The sequence below is a fragment of the Astatotilapia calliptera genome, chromosome 2 (genome assembly GCF_964374335.1).
Source record: "Astatotilapia calliptera chromosome 2, fAstCal68.1, whole genome shotgun sequence".
NCBI lineage: Eukaryota > Metazoa > Chordata > Actinopteri > Cichliformes > Cichlidae > Astatotilapia > Astatotilapia calliptera.
In genome coordinates, this window is record NC_137423.1 from 13,101,548 (window position 1) to 13,115,075 (window position 13,528).

At 39.0% G+C, this 13,528-nt stretch overlaps 1 protein-coding gene across 1 annotated transcript; it reads right to left on the reverse strand.

Moving 5' to 3' along the window:
• Positions 1 to 659: 659 nt before the first annotated feature.
• gm2a (ganglioside GM2 activator) lies at positions 660 to 13,166 on the reverse strand. Its single transcript, XM_026184865.2, has 4 exons — positions 12,962 to 13,166; positions 9,169 to 9,321; positions 2,235 to 2,417; positions 660 to 2,090 (listed from the first exon to the last, which is right to left on the reverse strand). The coding sequence occupies exons 1-4, from the start codon at positions 13,055 to 13,057 to the stop codon at positions 1,935 to 1,937; spliced, it is 588 nt and encodes a 195-aa protein (XP_026040650.1). The 5' UTR covers positions 13,058 to 13,166; the 3' UTR covers positions 660 to 1,934.
• Positions 13,167 to 13,528: the final 362 nt, after the last annotated feature.

The window sequence follows — 13,528 nt, forward strand, 5'->3', positions numbered from 1 at the left end:
CATTATCTGTAAATTCTGTGAATCTCGGGCAGCTGAAGTGTTTCCAGCTGGGCATCGTGTGTCTGGTGTCGAGTGTTTTACTGATGCATGAAACTACACATTTTTAGACATAAGTGGTAATGGCTGCCGTTTTCTTTGCGAGTATTTATTACACAGCGTGTTGCGGGGAAAAGCCTGTTCTAACGTTTGAGTCTAAGGTTTATTTTTTAGCACCTGACAGCTCTTTTTTGCTTGTCATCGGTAAATACTCTGCATACTCTTTCACGTGATTCAGTTTATTTTGAAAAGTCTCAAAGATCTTGAGCTTTATTGTGAAAGGTTTATGTGGAAAATAAACAAGCGGACACGTGATGGTTTTACCATCTTGTTGCTAACAATGCATAAAAACAGGCGCTTGTCCATCCATAGTATGGTTATATTAAATATAAGAGAAAGAGAGAACTTTAAGAAATTAATATAGCCACTACAGTGACCATCAAAACGATGAAAAAAATATTGCCATAAACAGTTTATTTTGCAACACCACGAAACAAACGATAGCATTAAATGAAACATTAGTCGTTTTTATCATCATCCGATATATATCGTTATATCGAACAGCCCTATCGTTAACCTTTTTTTCTGAGGTAATTGATTTTACTGCACCAGAAAAGCATGAATAGCTTATGTGATAAAGTTTATTTAAAGCTGTGTTGAATCAGTCAAATGTATAACAGCAACATTTCTCTGTGATCATCACACAAGAAAAATTTGAACTCTGATTTACATGAATCAAAGAAAGAATGAATCAGGCACTTAGCAACAACAAAGAGTTTAAAAAAAAAAAACCAAAAAAAAAAAAAAACCCATAGTGATAACAACAATAATAATACTAATAATAAGGTCATTCACAATAACTGAACAGTCAAAACTGGCTCCCAGTTAAAATAACACATGTGACATTATCCCAAAAAAGAAAAAAAAAAAAAAAAAGCACAGAATGTTTAAAAATAAGAAATAAATTAGACAAATGTTAGCAGGTTTTTAGACAGTAGCACTAAAATTCAGTGAGCTGCAACATCATTTTGTTCCAAGTTTTGTCATGAGGACCGCTGACGGCTGAATTATGAAGAAATCATAAACAGACAGCCATCCCCTCCATCTTACAGTCTTTATTATTACAGGAGCAAGAGCTCCAGTGGTTATTCTTTATGTTAATGGTGACAGGTTTAGTTCCTCAGGACACATGAAACCAGTCAGACCTTTGGGGACTGACTGAGGTGCAGGACTGGTTGAATAACTGAAGGTTGAGATTTAGTTTTGCTTTAAGCTCCACTTGAGTCTAAAGAGATTGGTTTCTATTATTTCATTAAGAGTATTCATGTGATTTATTTCAGCATATTTATGCATCTCTGTCATCCATGTTTTAATCTATTTTCCTTCATATGAGCAGATCATTTCATACCTGTGATAATAATAACGTCATATTTCGACATAAAGGCTTCGCTTTTTCCTAATTAGTTTTTCTGTTACTGCAGGAGATGAAAACTATAAAAAGTTGATGAACAACAGGAACTTCAGTAGCTTTTCCAGCAATTAAAAGTAGTTTTAATAAAATTTCAGCTCCTGTAAAATCGTTCTCAATGGTTAAAAAGCACGATAAGAGGTCCAGCAGATACAGTGACGCAGTTTGTGTTCATACAGAGTGAAAGAAGAGCAGCTTGGATGCATCTTAACGTGGAGAAAACCTGTAATTTCACTAAAGAGAATGTTTCAGTGCATCACTGCGCCTGGTTTCGTACATTGCTGCAGGAGCTCATGTTCTGTGCGTTTCATCCCATAAAACCTGTTTTTGTTGTCTTTTCTTCTGATTATTATCCCACATCTCCCCTCCCTCATTGGTGAAAACTTTTTTCATTTCCCAGTTTTAAAACCATGAGGCTCCGGCTGACGGCTCAGTCTGAGTGGATGGAGAGCGTGACTTTGAGGCAGCCCAGCTCTTTGCCCTGACTGCCGAAGACCCCCTGAACCCGGTAGTCCCCGTTAGTCAGCCAGTAGGGCAGATCGATGTTGGGCAGGTAGAAGATTGACTGTGGCAACGTGTATGAACCCTGAGAACAGAGAGGGAGAGTCATGGTGTTTCATCATGTTTAAAGGTCACAGAGCTCAGGGCTCATGTTTCATCCCTAAATGGTTTTCTACACGTTTCAATCTCAGCTACTGAGAAGTGATCTGATTTGAAATCAAAGACTTACAGCTTTGAAGGGGCAGTGGCAGGGTAGGCCGTAGGTGTGAAGCGGTTCGGGACAGTCCTGACCGGGCGGGATCAGCTGGCTCAGGATATCGCAGGCATCCTTATAGTGACAACTGCCCACCTCATCCAGACAGGGCACCTTCACCCAGAAACCTGCCACCTCCTTCTCCAGAGTTACATTTAGCTAAAGATTGAGAGGAGACAGAGAAACAGCAGCACATGTGTTAAAAATGCTGCAGCGTCACCAGCGCCGTGCCGCAACCTTAATCCTGTTGAGAGGAAACGGTGATACCCGACATACTTCCATATACCTTTATCATAGCTAACGTGCAAGTGCTAGGTATTTGGTTTTTAACTTAAATCTACAAATCTGCAGGAAGCTTCAGTTTATTGCCTCAGTATGTGCAGAGTTTTGAAACTCCAGTTTCCTCAGCTCTCCACATAGCAGGTTCCTTCATCAGCGTGAACAAGACGCAACAACAGCCACATAAGCATGTCAGAATTATTTTCAATTTTACAAAAAGCATCATAAAAATAAGATAAAATAAAGAAAAACATCAGCAGGTTGAAGCAAACGTAAAAACTAAAAGTGGCCAAACATGATGCAGTGACCTTTGATTTGGTGAAGGTAGAATAGAACTCCTCATCACCACAATCGCCTCAGGTTAATTACCCACTGCAGCAAATCCAAGAACTCTAAAAGAAATTCTAGGAGACCTCGAAGAGGATCATAATCAGAGTTTTACAGTTCATGCTTATCACTGCACATGTGACAAAGAACAAGTTCTGCTGAGTGATAAAGTTTCTTTTCCCATTTCAGACGCATGATTGCCGCTTTACAGCTGGAAAGGAAAAAAAAACAAAAAAAAAAAAAAAAAAAAAACCTCCAAGTGCCTCTCACATCCTTAAACACACCATCACCACTACATCATGTTACACTACTCATTATATTACCTTCTAGCTGCTCTGTAATAAACTGTGACATAATCACCAAAAAAACAATAAAAACCTGAGGCCCCACACGACACAAATTCCCATCCTAATAAGGACACACACACCATCTTAGTTTTCAAATATGAACATGGAGCAAAGATGAAAAACAGCAGGCTTCAAAGCAATCGTCATGGTGATTCTACTTTAGAAACAGACTGCTCACACTGTAACAGGATCACTGTTATCTGCTGAAGATCAGGTGTAGCTGTGGGTTGTCTTTGTGTTAGAACGGTGTGTGTCTGCGTCAGCAGTATAATCCAGATAATTCACAGTTTGAATTTTACCGTCACGCTCTTGTCCTTTCATGTGATAAAAATAAAAGTAATGTCCACCATCGTCGTCCTCCCTGCACACAAACTGAAATCAGCTGATCGTAGCGACGTATGCATGAAGAAAACAACGTGGTTGGTGGTGTTTTGTCTCTCTCTTGGTTCGCAGTGCAGGTAAAGAACTTTGGTCACACAAGTAACCACATAATTGTAACTGTGTGATGTGATTACTGACTTTAGTCCAGCAGCTCATTATATTACTGTGATCCTGAAGAATGTAATGTGTCACTGTGTATCAATCATACACTGCAGTTTTTAATATTGCTGTTAAACATTAGAATATGGCTGTGTCTAGTTTGCAGAATGATTTAAATTTAAAAATCTTAAACCTGTAAAAATAAATGACAGCCCTGATCCGGGGGGTGTCCGTGTGTAGGCCTCACAGGAGGCAACTGGTTGTCTATTTAGTTATTTATTTGGTTAATATGTGTACAAATAAACCGATTGAGAAAACTGAATAAAATCCAATAAAACCTGACTGCTCTGTGCCATCAGGTGTTTCTTCTAAATGCTTTATATATCTTGGCAAACCGGACAGTATTTTTATTCCTCTGTATCAAACACAGATTGGAAACAGGAAGTGGTTTTCATGCGTGCTTCTAAGTAAAGTTGAAATATATAAAGTAATAATACCTTTCTAATATTTCTGTCTCCTCATTCTGATGATATTAGCTCATTCATCTCTTTATTTGGCACATGTGACCATGCTTCACAGACAAGCTTCTGTTTTCAGTGTACCATTTAACCCAAACAACATTCTTTGTTTAATTTCATTTTCCAAGATTAAAGACTAATCAACGGCTTCAAGTCTACACCACAAGTTGCACACACATTCTGTAGATATAGATATATACATGAAAACTTGATTTTTTTAATTTTGTTTAAAAGTTTTTCTTATTTCTCTTGTTATTTTTGAATGTTCAAAATAAATTCTATCTATCTCACAAATAGGGATGGGTATCGTCTAGGTTTTATCCAATACCAGTACCAAACCGGTACTTTTGAAACGGTGCTTAAATGAAGAACACAAACTTCGTCCAAAAACCTCTCATGTTTAGCTGGGTTTTTTTGTAAAAAGATAACAATCTTAGCCTTTTCTGCAGCTACAGTGGGGCAAAAAAGTATTTAGTCAGCCACCGATTGTGCAAGTTCCCCCACCTAAAATGATGACAGAGGTCAGTAATTTGCACCAGAGGTACACTTCAACTGTGAGAGACAGAATGTGAGAGAAAAAAAAAAAAAAAAAATCCATGAATCCACATGGTAGGATTTGTAAAGAATTTATTCGTAAATCAGGGTGGAAAATAAGTATTTGGTCAATGACAAAAATACAACTCAATACTTTGTAACATAACCTTTGTTGGCAATAACAGAGGTCAAACGTCTACTATAGGTCTTTACCAGGTTTGCACACACAGTAGCTGGTATTTTGGCCCATTCCTCCATGCAGATCTTCTCGAGAGCAGTGATGTTTTGGGGCTGTCGCTGAACAACACAGACTTTCAACTCCCGCCACAGATTTTCTATGGGGTTGAGGTCTGGAGACTGGCTAGGCCACTCCAGGACTTTCAAATGCTTTTTACGGAGCCACTCCTTTGTTGCCCGGGCGGTGTGTTTTGGATCATTGTCATGTTGGAAGACCCAACCTCGCTTCATCTTCAAAGTTCTCACTGATGGAAGGAGGTTTTGGCTCAAAATCTCACGATACATGGCCCCATTCATTCTGTCCTTAACACGGATCAGTCGTCCTGTCCCCTTGGCAGAAAAACAGCCCCATAGCATGATGTTTCCACCCCCATGCTTCACAGTAGGTATGGTGTTCTTGGGATGCAACTCAGTATTCTTCTTCCTCCAAACACGACGAGTTGAGTTTATACCAAAAAGTTCTACTTTGGTTTCATCTGACCACATGACATTCTCCCAATCCTCTGCTGTATCATCCATGTGCTCTCTGGCAAACTTCAGACGGGCCTGGACATGCACTGGCTTCAGCAGCGGAACACGTCTGGCACTGCGGGATTTGATTCCCTGCCGTTGTAGTGTGTTACTGATGGTGACCTTTGTTACTTTGGTCCCAGCTCTCTGCAGGTCATTCACCAGGTCCCCCCCCGTGTGGTTCTGGGATCTTTGCTCACCGTTCTCATGATCATTTTGACCCCACGGGATGAGATCTTGCGTGGAGCCCCAGATCGAGGGAGATTATCAGTGGTCTTGTATGTCTTCCATTTTCTGATGATTGCTCCCACAGTTGATTTTTTCACACCAAGCTGCTTGCCTATTGTAGATTCACTCTTCCCAGTCTGGTGCAGGTCTACAATACTTTTCCTGGTGTCCTTCGAAAGCTCTTTGGTCTTGGCCATGGCGGAGTTTGGAGTCTGACTGTTTGAAGCTGTGGACAGGGGTCTTTTATACAGATGATGAGTTCAAACAGGTGCCATTCATACAGGTAACGAGTGGGGGACAGAAAAGCTTCTTACAGAAGACGTTACAGGTCTGTGAGAGCCAGAGATTTTCCTTGTTTGAGGTGACCAAATACTTATTTTCCACCCTGATTTACGAATAAATTCTTTACAAATCCTACCATGTGAATTCATGGATTTTTTTTTCACATTCTGTCTCTCACAGTTGAAGTGTACCTCTGGTGCAAATTACTGACCTCTGTCATCATTTTAAGTGGGGGAACTTGCACAATCGGTGGCTGACTAAATACTTTTTTGCCCCACTGTATAGGGGATTTATGGTATCACTCTTGGCTGGAAGCAGTGCTTAATCAATGGGGGGAAAAAAACAAACAAAAAAAAAACAAAAAAAACAAAAAAACACCAACTTTGTCCAAAAACCTCCCATGTTTAGCCGTTTCCACTTTTTCTTTGGTCATTTTAGCCTTTTTGGCCAGGATGAAGGGAGTATCTGCCATCAAACAAGAAGACAGCCGCATGTAACTACGACAGTGTTTGCTAGTTCACCTTACGTGCATTAATTTAATAACGTGATGAGCCTACTCAACGTAAATTACACACAAACAACATTAAGCTACTGACCCAGAGAAGAATGGCTGCTGCTGCTGCCATCATCATCAGTCATCATTTCTGCTACACTGGCAGGGCTAGGGGCCAGGACTCTCCTCTTCGAGTTTTTGGGGGATGTTGCTAACTCTGGGTCCGATAACAGGCACCACACCCACAATAGATGTGCTCGATGTGAGCTCTTGCAGCAAGCTATCAAATACGGTGCATTTCTCGGCTTTTAAAAAAAAAAAAAAAAAACAACGCTATGCGTCGCCAGGTGTTTCATCAGATTCAAGGTGTTACCTCCTTTGCACAGTATCACCTTAAAACACTTGTTGCAGGCTGCTGAGTTTGCATCTTTTGCTATGAAGTACAGCCAGACTTTGACCGCTTCGCCTTGGGCGTTTTTAATCTGTAGCTCTGCTCTAAAAGAACATATGTACCTGGGCCCGCCTACTAGGTAAAATGGTAAAATGATTGGCTAGAATCCAAAGTGTGTGACATCTCAGGAAAAAAAAAGCACCGAAATGTGCGCTGCTTTTCGGTCTGGTTACTACCGTTTATGTCAGAACCGGTGCCATACCGGTACCCATCCCTACTCACAAGTGACTAAAACCAAGACCCTTTCACTCCACATAAACTTTAACTGTCAAAGTGAAAGTACACGTGGGCAATGAAACAATAAAACGAGGAGCTGTTTCCTCAGGGCCGAGGTCTAACTAAACTCAATAACTGTTCAAAAAATACTCAATAACTGTACTCGATTTAGGGATAGGCACACTTCATTGGGACTTTGTAGGATTCTGACAGAGAGTCAGACGACTTTTTGCTTTGCCAAATAATAAGAATATTATACCAGACAGTTAAACCACTGTTGAGTAACCTTGTGCCTGTTACTTAAGTTAACCCTGTGGAGGATGACACTGCTATAAACTAGTCAGGTTTTTCCTAACATTTCAATACTTAACTAAAGGAATGAAGAGAAAGAATTTTGTCCGTTTCCATCAGCTCTAAGTTATTCAACCCACTCATTAATTAAAATCCATCAAGTTATTCACCTCAGTCAAGCATCAACAAAATATCCTCTAGTTTGCCTGCAAAATACAAAGAGTTATAAGTAGAGCTGGGCGATAGAACGATATGTATTGCGATATAACTTTTTCTCGATCAAAAAATGAAACTATTGCGATAGACCTCGCCGCTCTTGTCCTCTTTAAAAAAAAAAAAAAAAAAAAAAAAAAAAAGAACAGCCAATCCAAATTAAGTAGCGCAGAGCCGAACCAATCACAGCCGCAGCGTCGCGTCACGTGACTTGTTACGTACAGCACAAGTGCCAAGCCACACATGTGTATTTGTTTGGGAAGCAGCCAGCCGCCGTGCCGCCCGGGTAATGGAGGAAATGAGTGTGCCGACTAGAGAAAAATCAACCGAGAGCGTGACCGAAGGTTACCGAAAAGAAAATCGATGATGGTTCCAATGCCGGAGAGATTGTCGAACGGGAGAGCCATAGAAGTTCCTAGTGTGAAGGTATTTCGGCTATTTCAAGTCTGACAAAAAACAGTAGCGCGCACTATAAATTGTGCCGAAAGAAAGTCTGGAAATACAATAAACCGGTGCATGCTCAATCTCTGACTGGAAGCGCTAATTCGTCATTCGGCTTTTGTCAGACTAAAGTAACTGTTAAAACTGTTTGAAAAGCTAAGCTATACAACAAGGAGAGATTGAGAATTTCCTTTTAGTTCTCAGTTTATTTGATATTGACAAAAGTTAGTCAGTTTTGTCTGTTCTTCTGTAAAACAAACTAAGATTTATTTTTAGAATTAATATTTTGTTTCTAAGTGGAATTGACAATTTAGTCTGTTTTGTTTGTTCTATTTTGAAACTTAAACGCTTTAGCGGCTGCCTTTTGTGTAGTTTGCAATATTTGCCTTTATTTATCTGAAAAAGTCTCATGTTCCTTAAGTACATCTACCCTGTTGAACTTATTATGGGAAATAAATATTTAAGTCAAAACAAGCTGCTGATTATTTCACATTTTACTTGTGAGCAACGGCACATTAAAATCTTACAAATATAGTTATTTGGCTTATATCGTTATCGCCTGAAATGGAAAAAACCTATCGTGATATGAAAAAATCTTATATCGCCCAGCTCTAGTTATAAGCAATATTAGGCACAGTTTTCTGATGAGTAGGAGACTCACAGTGCACATTTTAACCTTGAGATACTCGTTTGTGTTTGACCACCTGCCCAGGGTGTAGCCCACCTCTTGCCTGATGACAGCTGACAAAGGCTCCATCTCAGCTCAACCGGTTGATCCGGTTAATTTGCCTGTGTGTGTTTGGAACTTGTGAGTTTGTGAAGTGTGCTGAATGCAGCTCCCTCTAATGAAAAAAATTAAACAAAAACCATTTCAAACTGGGAGACATTTAAGCCCTTTGTTCACTGTGGCTGCGCTGAAAGGGAAGTGCTAAAACTAACAAAGTACCCTACTGCTTCCTTTAAAATCTGCTCCTTTTGATGTTAGTCATAAGTGAAAAATTATTTGTGAAACTCGACTGAAAGCATCCTCATGTCACTGCCATCCATAGATAAGCGTACTCACAGACAGAGGAGTGCCGAGTTCAACGGCCGTGGACCCAGAAGCGGAGGCTGTCAGATCACCTGGGATGGAGATTGGGTCTGGAGACATGGTGAGGGTCTTCAGCACAGCTGGAGCATCAGGCGGTCCGCAGTTCTTCCAGTCGAAACCCAAAACCTGCAAAATGCATAAAACTATGTTTAAACCTCAGATATTTCCCATCACGGTCAGAGCGTTCCCGCATTTCCGTACTCCAGGAAAATCAACTTGTCCAGACGTGAAAGCTGAGTGACGCAGTCCAAACAGACAGCAATCAAGGAATCATTGGATTCACGACTTTCATGTTTGTTTCTTGGATACTGCAGTGTTTTTCCTTTTCGTTTATTTATTTATTTATTTATCTCTCTCTAATGTTTCCATTGTGGATCCACTCTCTTCAGCTCAGTTTGTGTTTCCGGGTTTAGTTTAGAAGAGCTGTTACAGCTCGGTAGTCTCAACCCTGGACCTCGCCGAGCCCCCACACGCACGTGCAGTTTTAAGGCTCTACGACGACTCCGGCAGGTTTCACTGGTGTCAAGCCAGCCTCCAATTCGAGACTTGCAGTCAAGCCAGCCTCCAGTTTGTTTTACGTTCCCTGTGTATTCAAAGTATTACGGGAATGGATGTGGAAACCGGATTTCAAAATAAAAGCCAACTTCGAGTGAATTAACAGATATGTTAAGAACATAATAACATATAATTTAGGCTTTTTTTTTTTTTTTTTTTACAAACTCTAATGTTAGATCTATATGACACAGCCTTGTACCCTAATTGTGCCCTGTCACTATCAAGGCCATCTTATTTTGGATTTCAAAGTAAAAGCCCTGTGAATCTTCATTTTTGAACTACTCTTTCAATGACTTAATAATGCTCTTAAAAGCAAAAGTCGTATTTCCAAATACCATTTGAACTTTATATCAACACTTTCCAACCACAGTCTTTTTACAGTGATACCATATCAATATCAAGTCAGTCTGATTTTGCCTTTCATAGTAATGGCCCTTTGAAATTGTCCATAATTGACTTAATCTTCTAACGATTCAAAATGCTCTAAAATGAAAAATTCTTGTTTCCACAGGGTAATTCCACCTTAGATCAACAGTATACAGCCCCACAGTGATACCATATCAATATCAAGTCATTCTGATTATGCCTTCCAAAATAAAAGACTTTTCAATTTGCCCATATATGACTTACTCTTGGAGCGAATTCAAAATGCTCTAAGATGGAAAATTGCTGTTTCCACAGCATAATTCCACTTTAGATCAATAGTATCCAACCCCACAGTGATACCATATCAATATCAAATCAGTCTGATGTTGCCTTCCAAAATAAAAGACTTTTCAAATTGCCGATATACGACCTACTCTTTTAAAGAATTCAGAACGCTCTAAAAATGAAACTTGCTCTTTCCACAGGATGAATCCATGTTAGATCAAAAGTGTACATCCACACCATGGTACTACTTCAATTTCAAGTCATTCTGATTTTGCCTTCCAAAATAATGGCCTGTTGAAAATGCCAATAACTTACCTAACTTTCAGTGATTTCAAAATGCTCTAAAAAGGAAATTTTCTGTTTCCACAGGATAATTCCACTTTAGATCAACAGTATACAACCCCACAGAGATACGATGTTAAGATCAAGTCACTCTGATTTCGCCTTTCAAATTAATGGCCCGTCGAATTTGTCCATATGTGATATACTCTTTCAATTATTTCAGAATGTTTTAAAAATGAAAATTGCTGTTTCAACACATATTGGGTTTTCATTTTGAAAAGCAAAATCAGACTCAATTGATTATGACAGAATTGAATCATAAAGATGATGTAAAAGGAAGCTGAAATTGCCACTAGGTTGTAATTGATAGTACGTTTATATTTTAAGTCTGTGGAAAGATGTCATTCTAAATAAAGAAATTACAAAACAGCTTGCAAACCAACCATGACATCTTTCCACAGACTTAAAATATAAACGTACTATCAATTACAACCTAGTGGCAATTTCAGCTTCCTTTTACATCATCTTTATGATTCAATTCTGTCATAATCAATTGAGTCTGATTTTGCTTTTCAAAATGAAAACCCAATATGTGTTGAAACAGCAATTTTCATTTTTAAAACATTCTGAAATAATTGAAAGAGTATATCACATATGGACAAATTCGACGGGCCATTAATTTGAAAGGCGAAATCAGAGTGACTTGATCTTAACATCGTATCTCTGTGGGGTTGTATACTGTTGATCTAAAGTGGAATTATCCTGTGGAAACAGAAAATTTCCTTTTTAGAGCATTTTGAAATCGTTAAACGAGTAGGTCGTCTACGGGCAATTTGAAAATACTTTTATTTTGGAAGGCAAAATCAGAGTGACTTGAAATTGACATGGTAACATCGTGGGGTTGTATACTGTTGATTTAAAGTGGAATTACCCTGTGGAAACTGAAATCTTCCTTTTTAGAGCATTCTGAAATCACTGAAAGTTAGGTAAATTATGGGCATTTTCAACAGGCCATTATTTTGGAAGGCATAATCAGAATTACTTGAAATTGATATGGTAACATCGTGAGGTTGCATACTGTTGACCTAAAGTGAAATTATCCTGTGGAAACAGCAATTTTCACTTTTAGAGCATTTTGAAATCTTTAAAAGAGTAGGTCATATCTTGGCAATTTGAAAAGTCTTTTATTTTGGAAGGCATAATCAGAATGACTTGATATTAATATGGTATCACTGTGGGGCTGTATACTGTTGATCTGGAGTGGAATTATCCTGTGGAAACACGAAATTTCCATTTTAGAGCATTTTGAAATCACTGAAAGTTAGGTCAATTATGGACAATTTAAAAAGGCTTTTATTTTGGAAGGCATAATCAGAATGACTTGATATTGATATGGTAACATCGTGAGGTTGTATACTGTTGAACTAAAGTGAAATTATCCTGTGGAAACAGCAAAATTCTGTTTAAGAACATTTTGAAATCGTCAAAAAAGTAGGCCGTATATGCTCAATTTGAAAGGGCATTTATTTTGGAAGGCATAATCAGAATGACTTGATATTGATATGGTATCACTGTGGGGCTGTATACTGTTGATCTAAGGTGGAATTACCCTGTGGAAACAAGAATTTTTCATTTTAGAGCATTTTGAATCGTTAGAAGATTAAGTCAATTATGGACAATTTCAAAGGGCCATTACTATGAAAGGCAAAATCAGACTGACTTGATATTGATATGGTATCACTGTAAAAAGACTGTGGTTGGAAAGTGTTGATATAAAGTTCAAATAGTATTTGGAAATACGACTTTTGCTTTTAAGAGCATTATTAAGTCATTGAAAGAGTAGTTCAAAAATGAAGATTCACAGGGCTTTTACTTTGAAATCCAAAATAAGATGGCCTTGATAGTGACAGGGCACAATTAGGGTACAAGGCTGTGTCATATAGATCTAACATTAGAGTTTGTAAAAAAAAAAAGCCTAAATTATATGTTATTATGTTCTTAACATATCTGTTAATTCACTCGAAGTTGGCTTTTATTTTGAAATCCGGTTTCCACATCCATTCCCGTAATACTTTGAATACACAGGGAACGTAAAACAAACTGGAGGCTGGCTTGACTGCAAGTCTCGAATTGGAGGCTGGCTTGACACCAGTCAGGTTTCACGGATGAACCGTCCACATTTAGTACGTGAAGTCCCCTAAAACAGCACGGTGGGAGCTTCGGTGTGGATAAATAAAACCCGTACAGAGGCTTTGGTACCCGGCGGGATTTGGCTCACCTGTACGTTCCTGACGTTCTTCCACCCGAAGGAGCCGCAGCTCACCTGAGCTAAAGCGGCAGCTACGAGCACCGTTACCGCCACACGTTTGTCCATCCTCACGTTTGTGGCACAGTTCCACAGTGCCTTTAAACAGAGCGTCGACGGCTTATACCTTGCAGCACTTCCGTATTTACGATCGCGCTGACTGTAGTCACGTGACGAAACAGCACGTCTTCTTCTTTATATTGTTTATTGGCGGTTGCCAAACAGCAAAATGGTGTATTACCGCCACCAACTGGTGTGGAGTGTGAACAGAAATGAAAAATAAATAAATAAATACAAAATTCAAATCCTAGCAAACAAATCGGTCTGCCTTAAAAATTAAATAAGGCCTGATAACTTTCACTTCTCGAGTTCTTACGAAATAAATCAACCAAGTCCAGTTTCACTTTCATATCAGCAAGCTTTTCGATCAGTTGTCTTCTTTCAGCATCATATTTCTGACAGTGCACTGAAACATGCTCTATTATTTCTTCTTCTCTATTGCAGTCACACTTACTGTACGATGTTTTCCTATTAAAAACA

Excerpts from the sequence above, each read along its gene's own strand:
- gm2a (XM_026184865.2), bottom strand. The coding sequence starts at position 13,057 with ATGGACAAACGTGTGGCGGTAACGGTGCTCGTAGCTGCCGCTTTAGCT. Across the intron at positions 9,322-12,961 it reads AGAACGTCAGGAACGTACAG|GTTTTGGGTTTCGACTGGAA; the intron begins GTGAGCCAAATC and ends TGCATTTTGCAG. Across the intron at positions 2,418-9,168 it reads AACTCGGCACTCCTCTGTCT|CTAAATGTAACTCTGGAGAA; the intron begins GTGAGTACGCTT and ends CTCAATCTTTAG.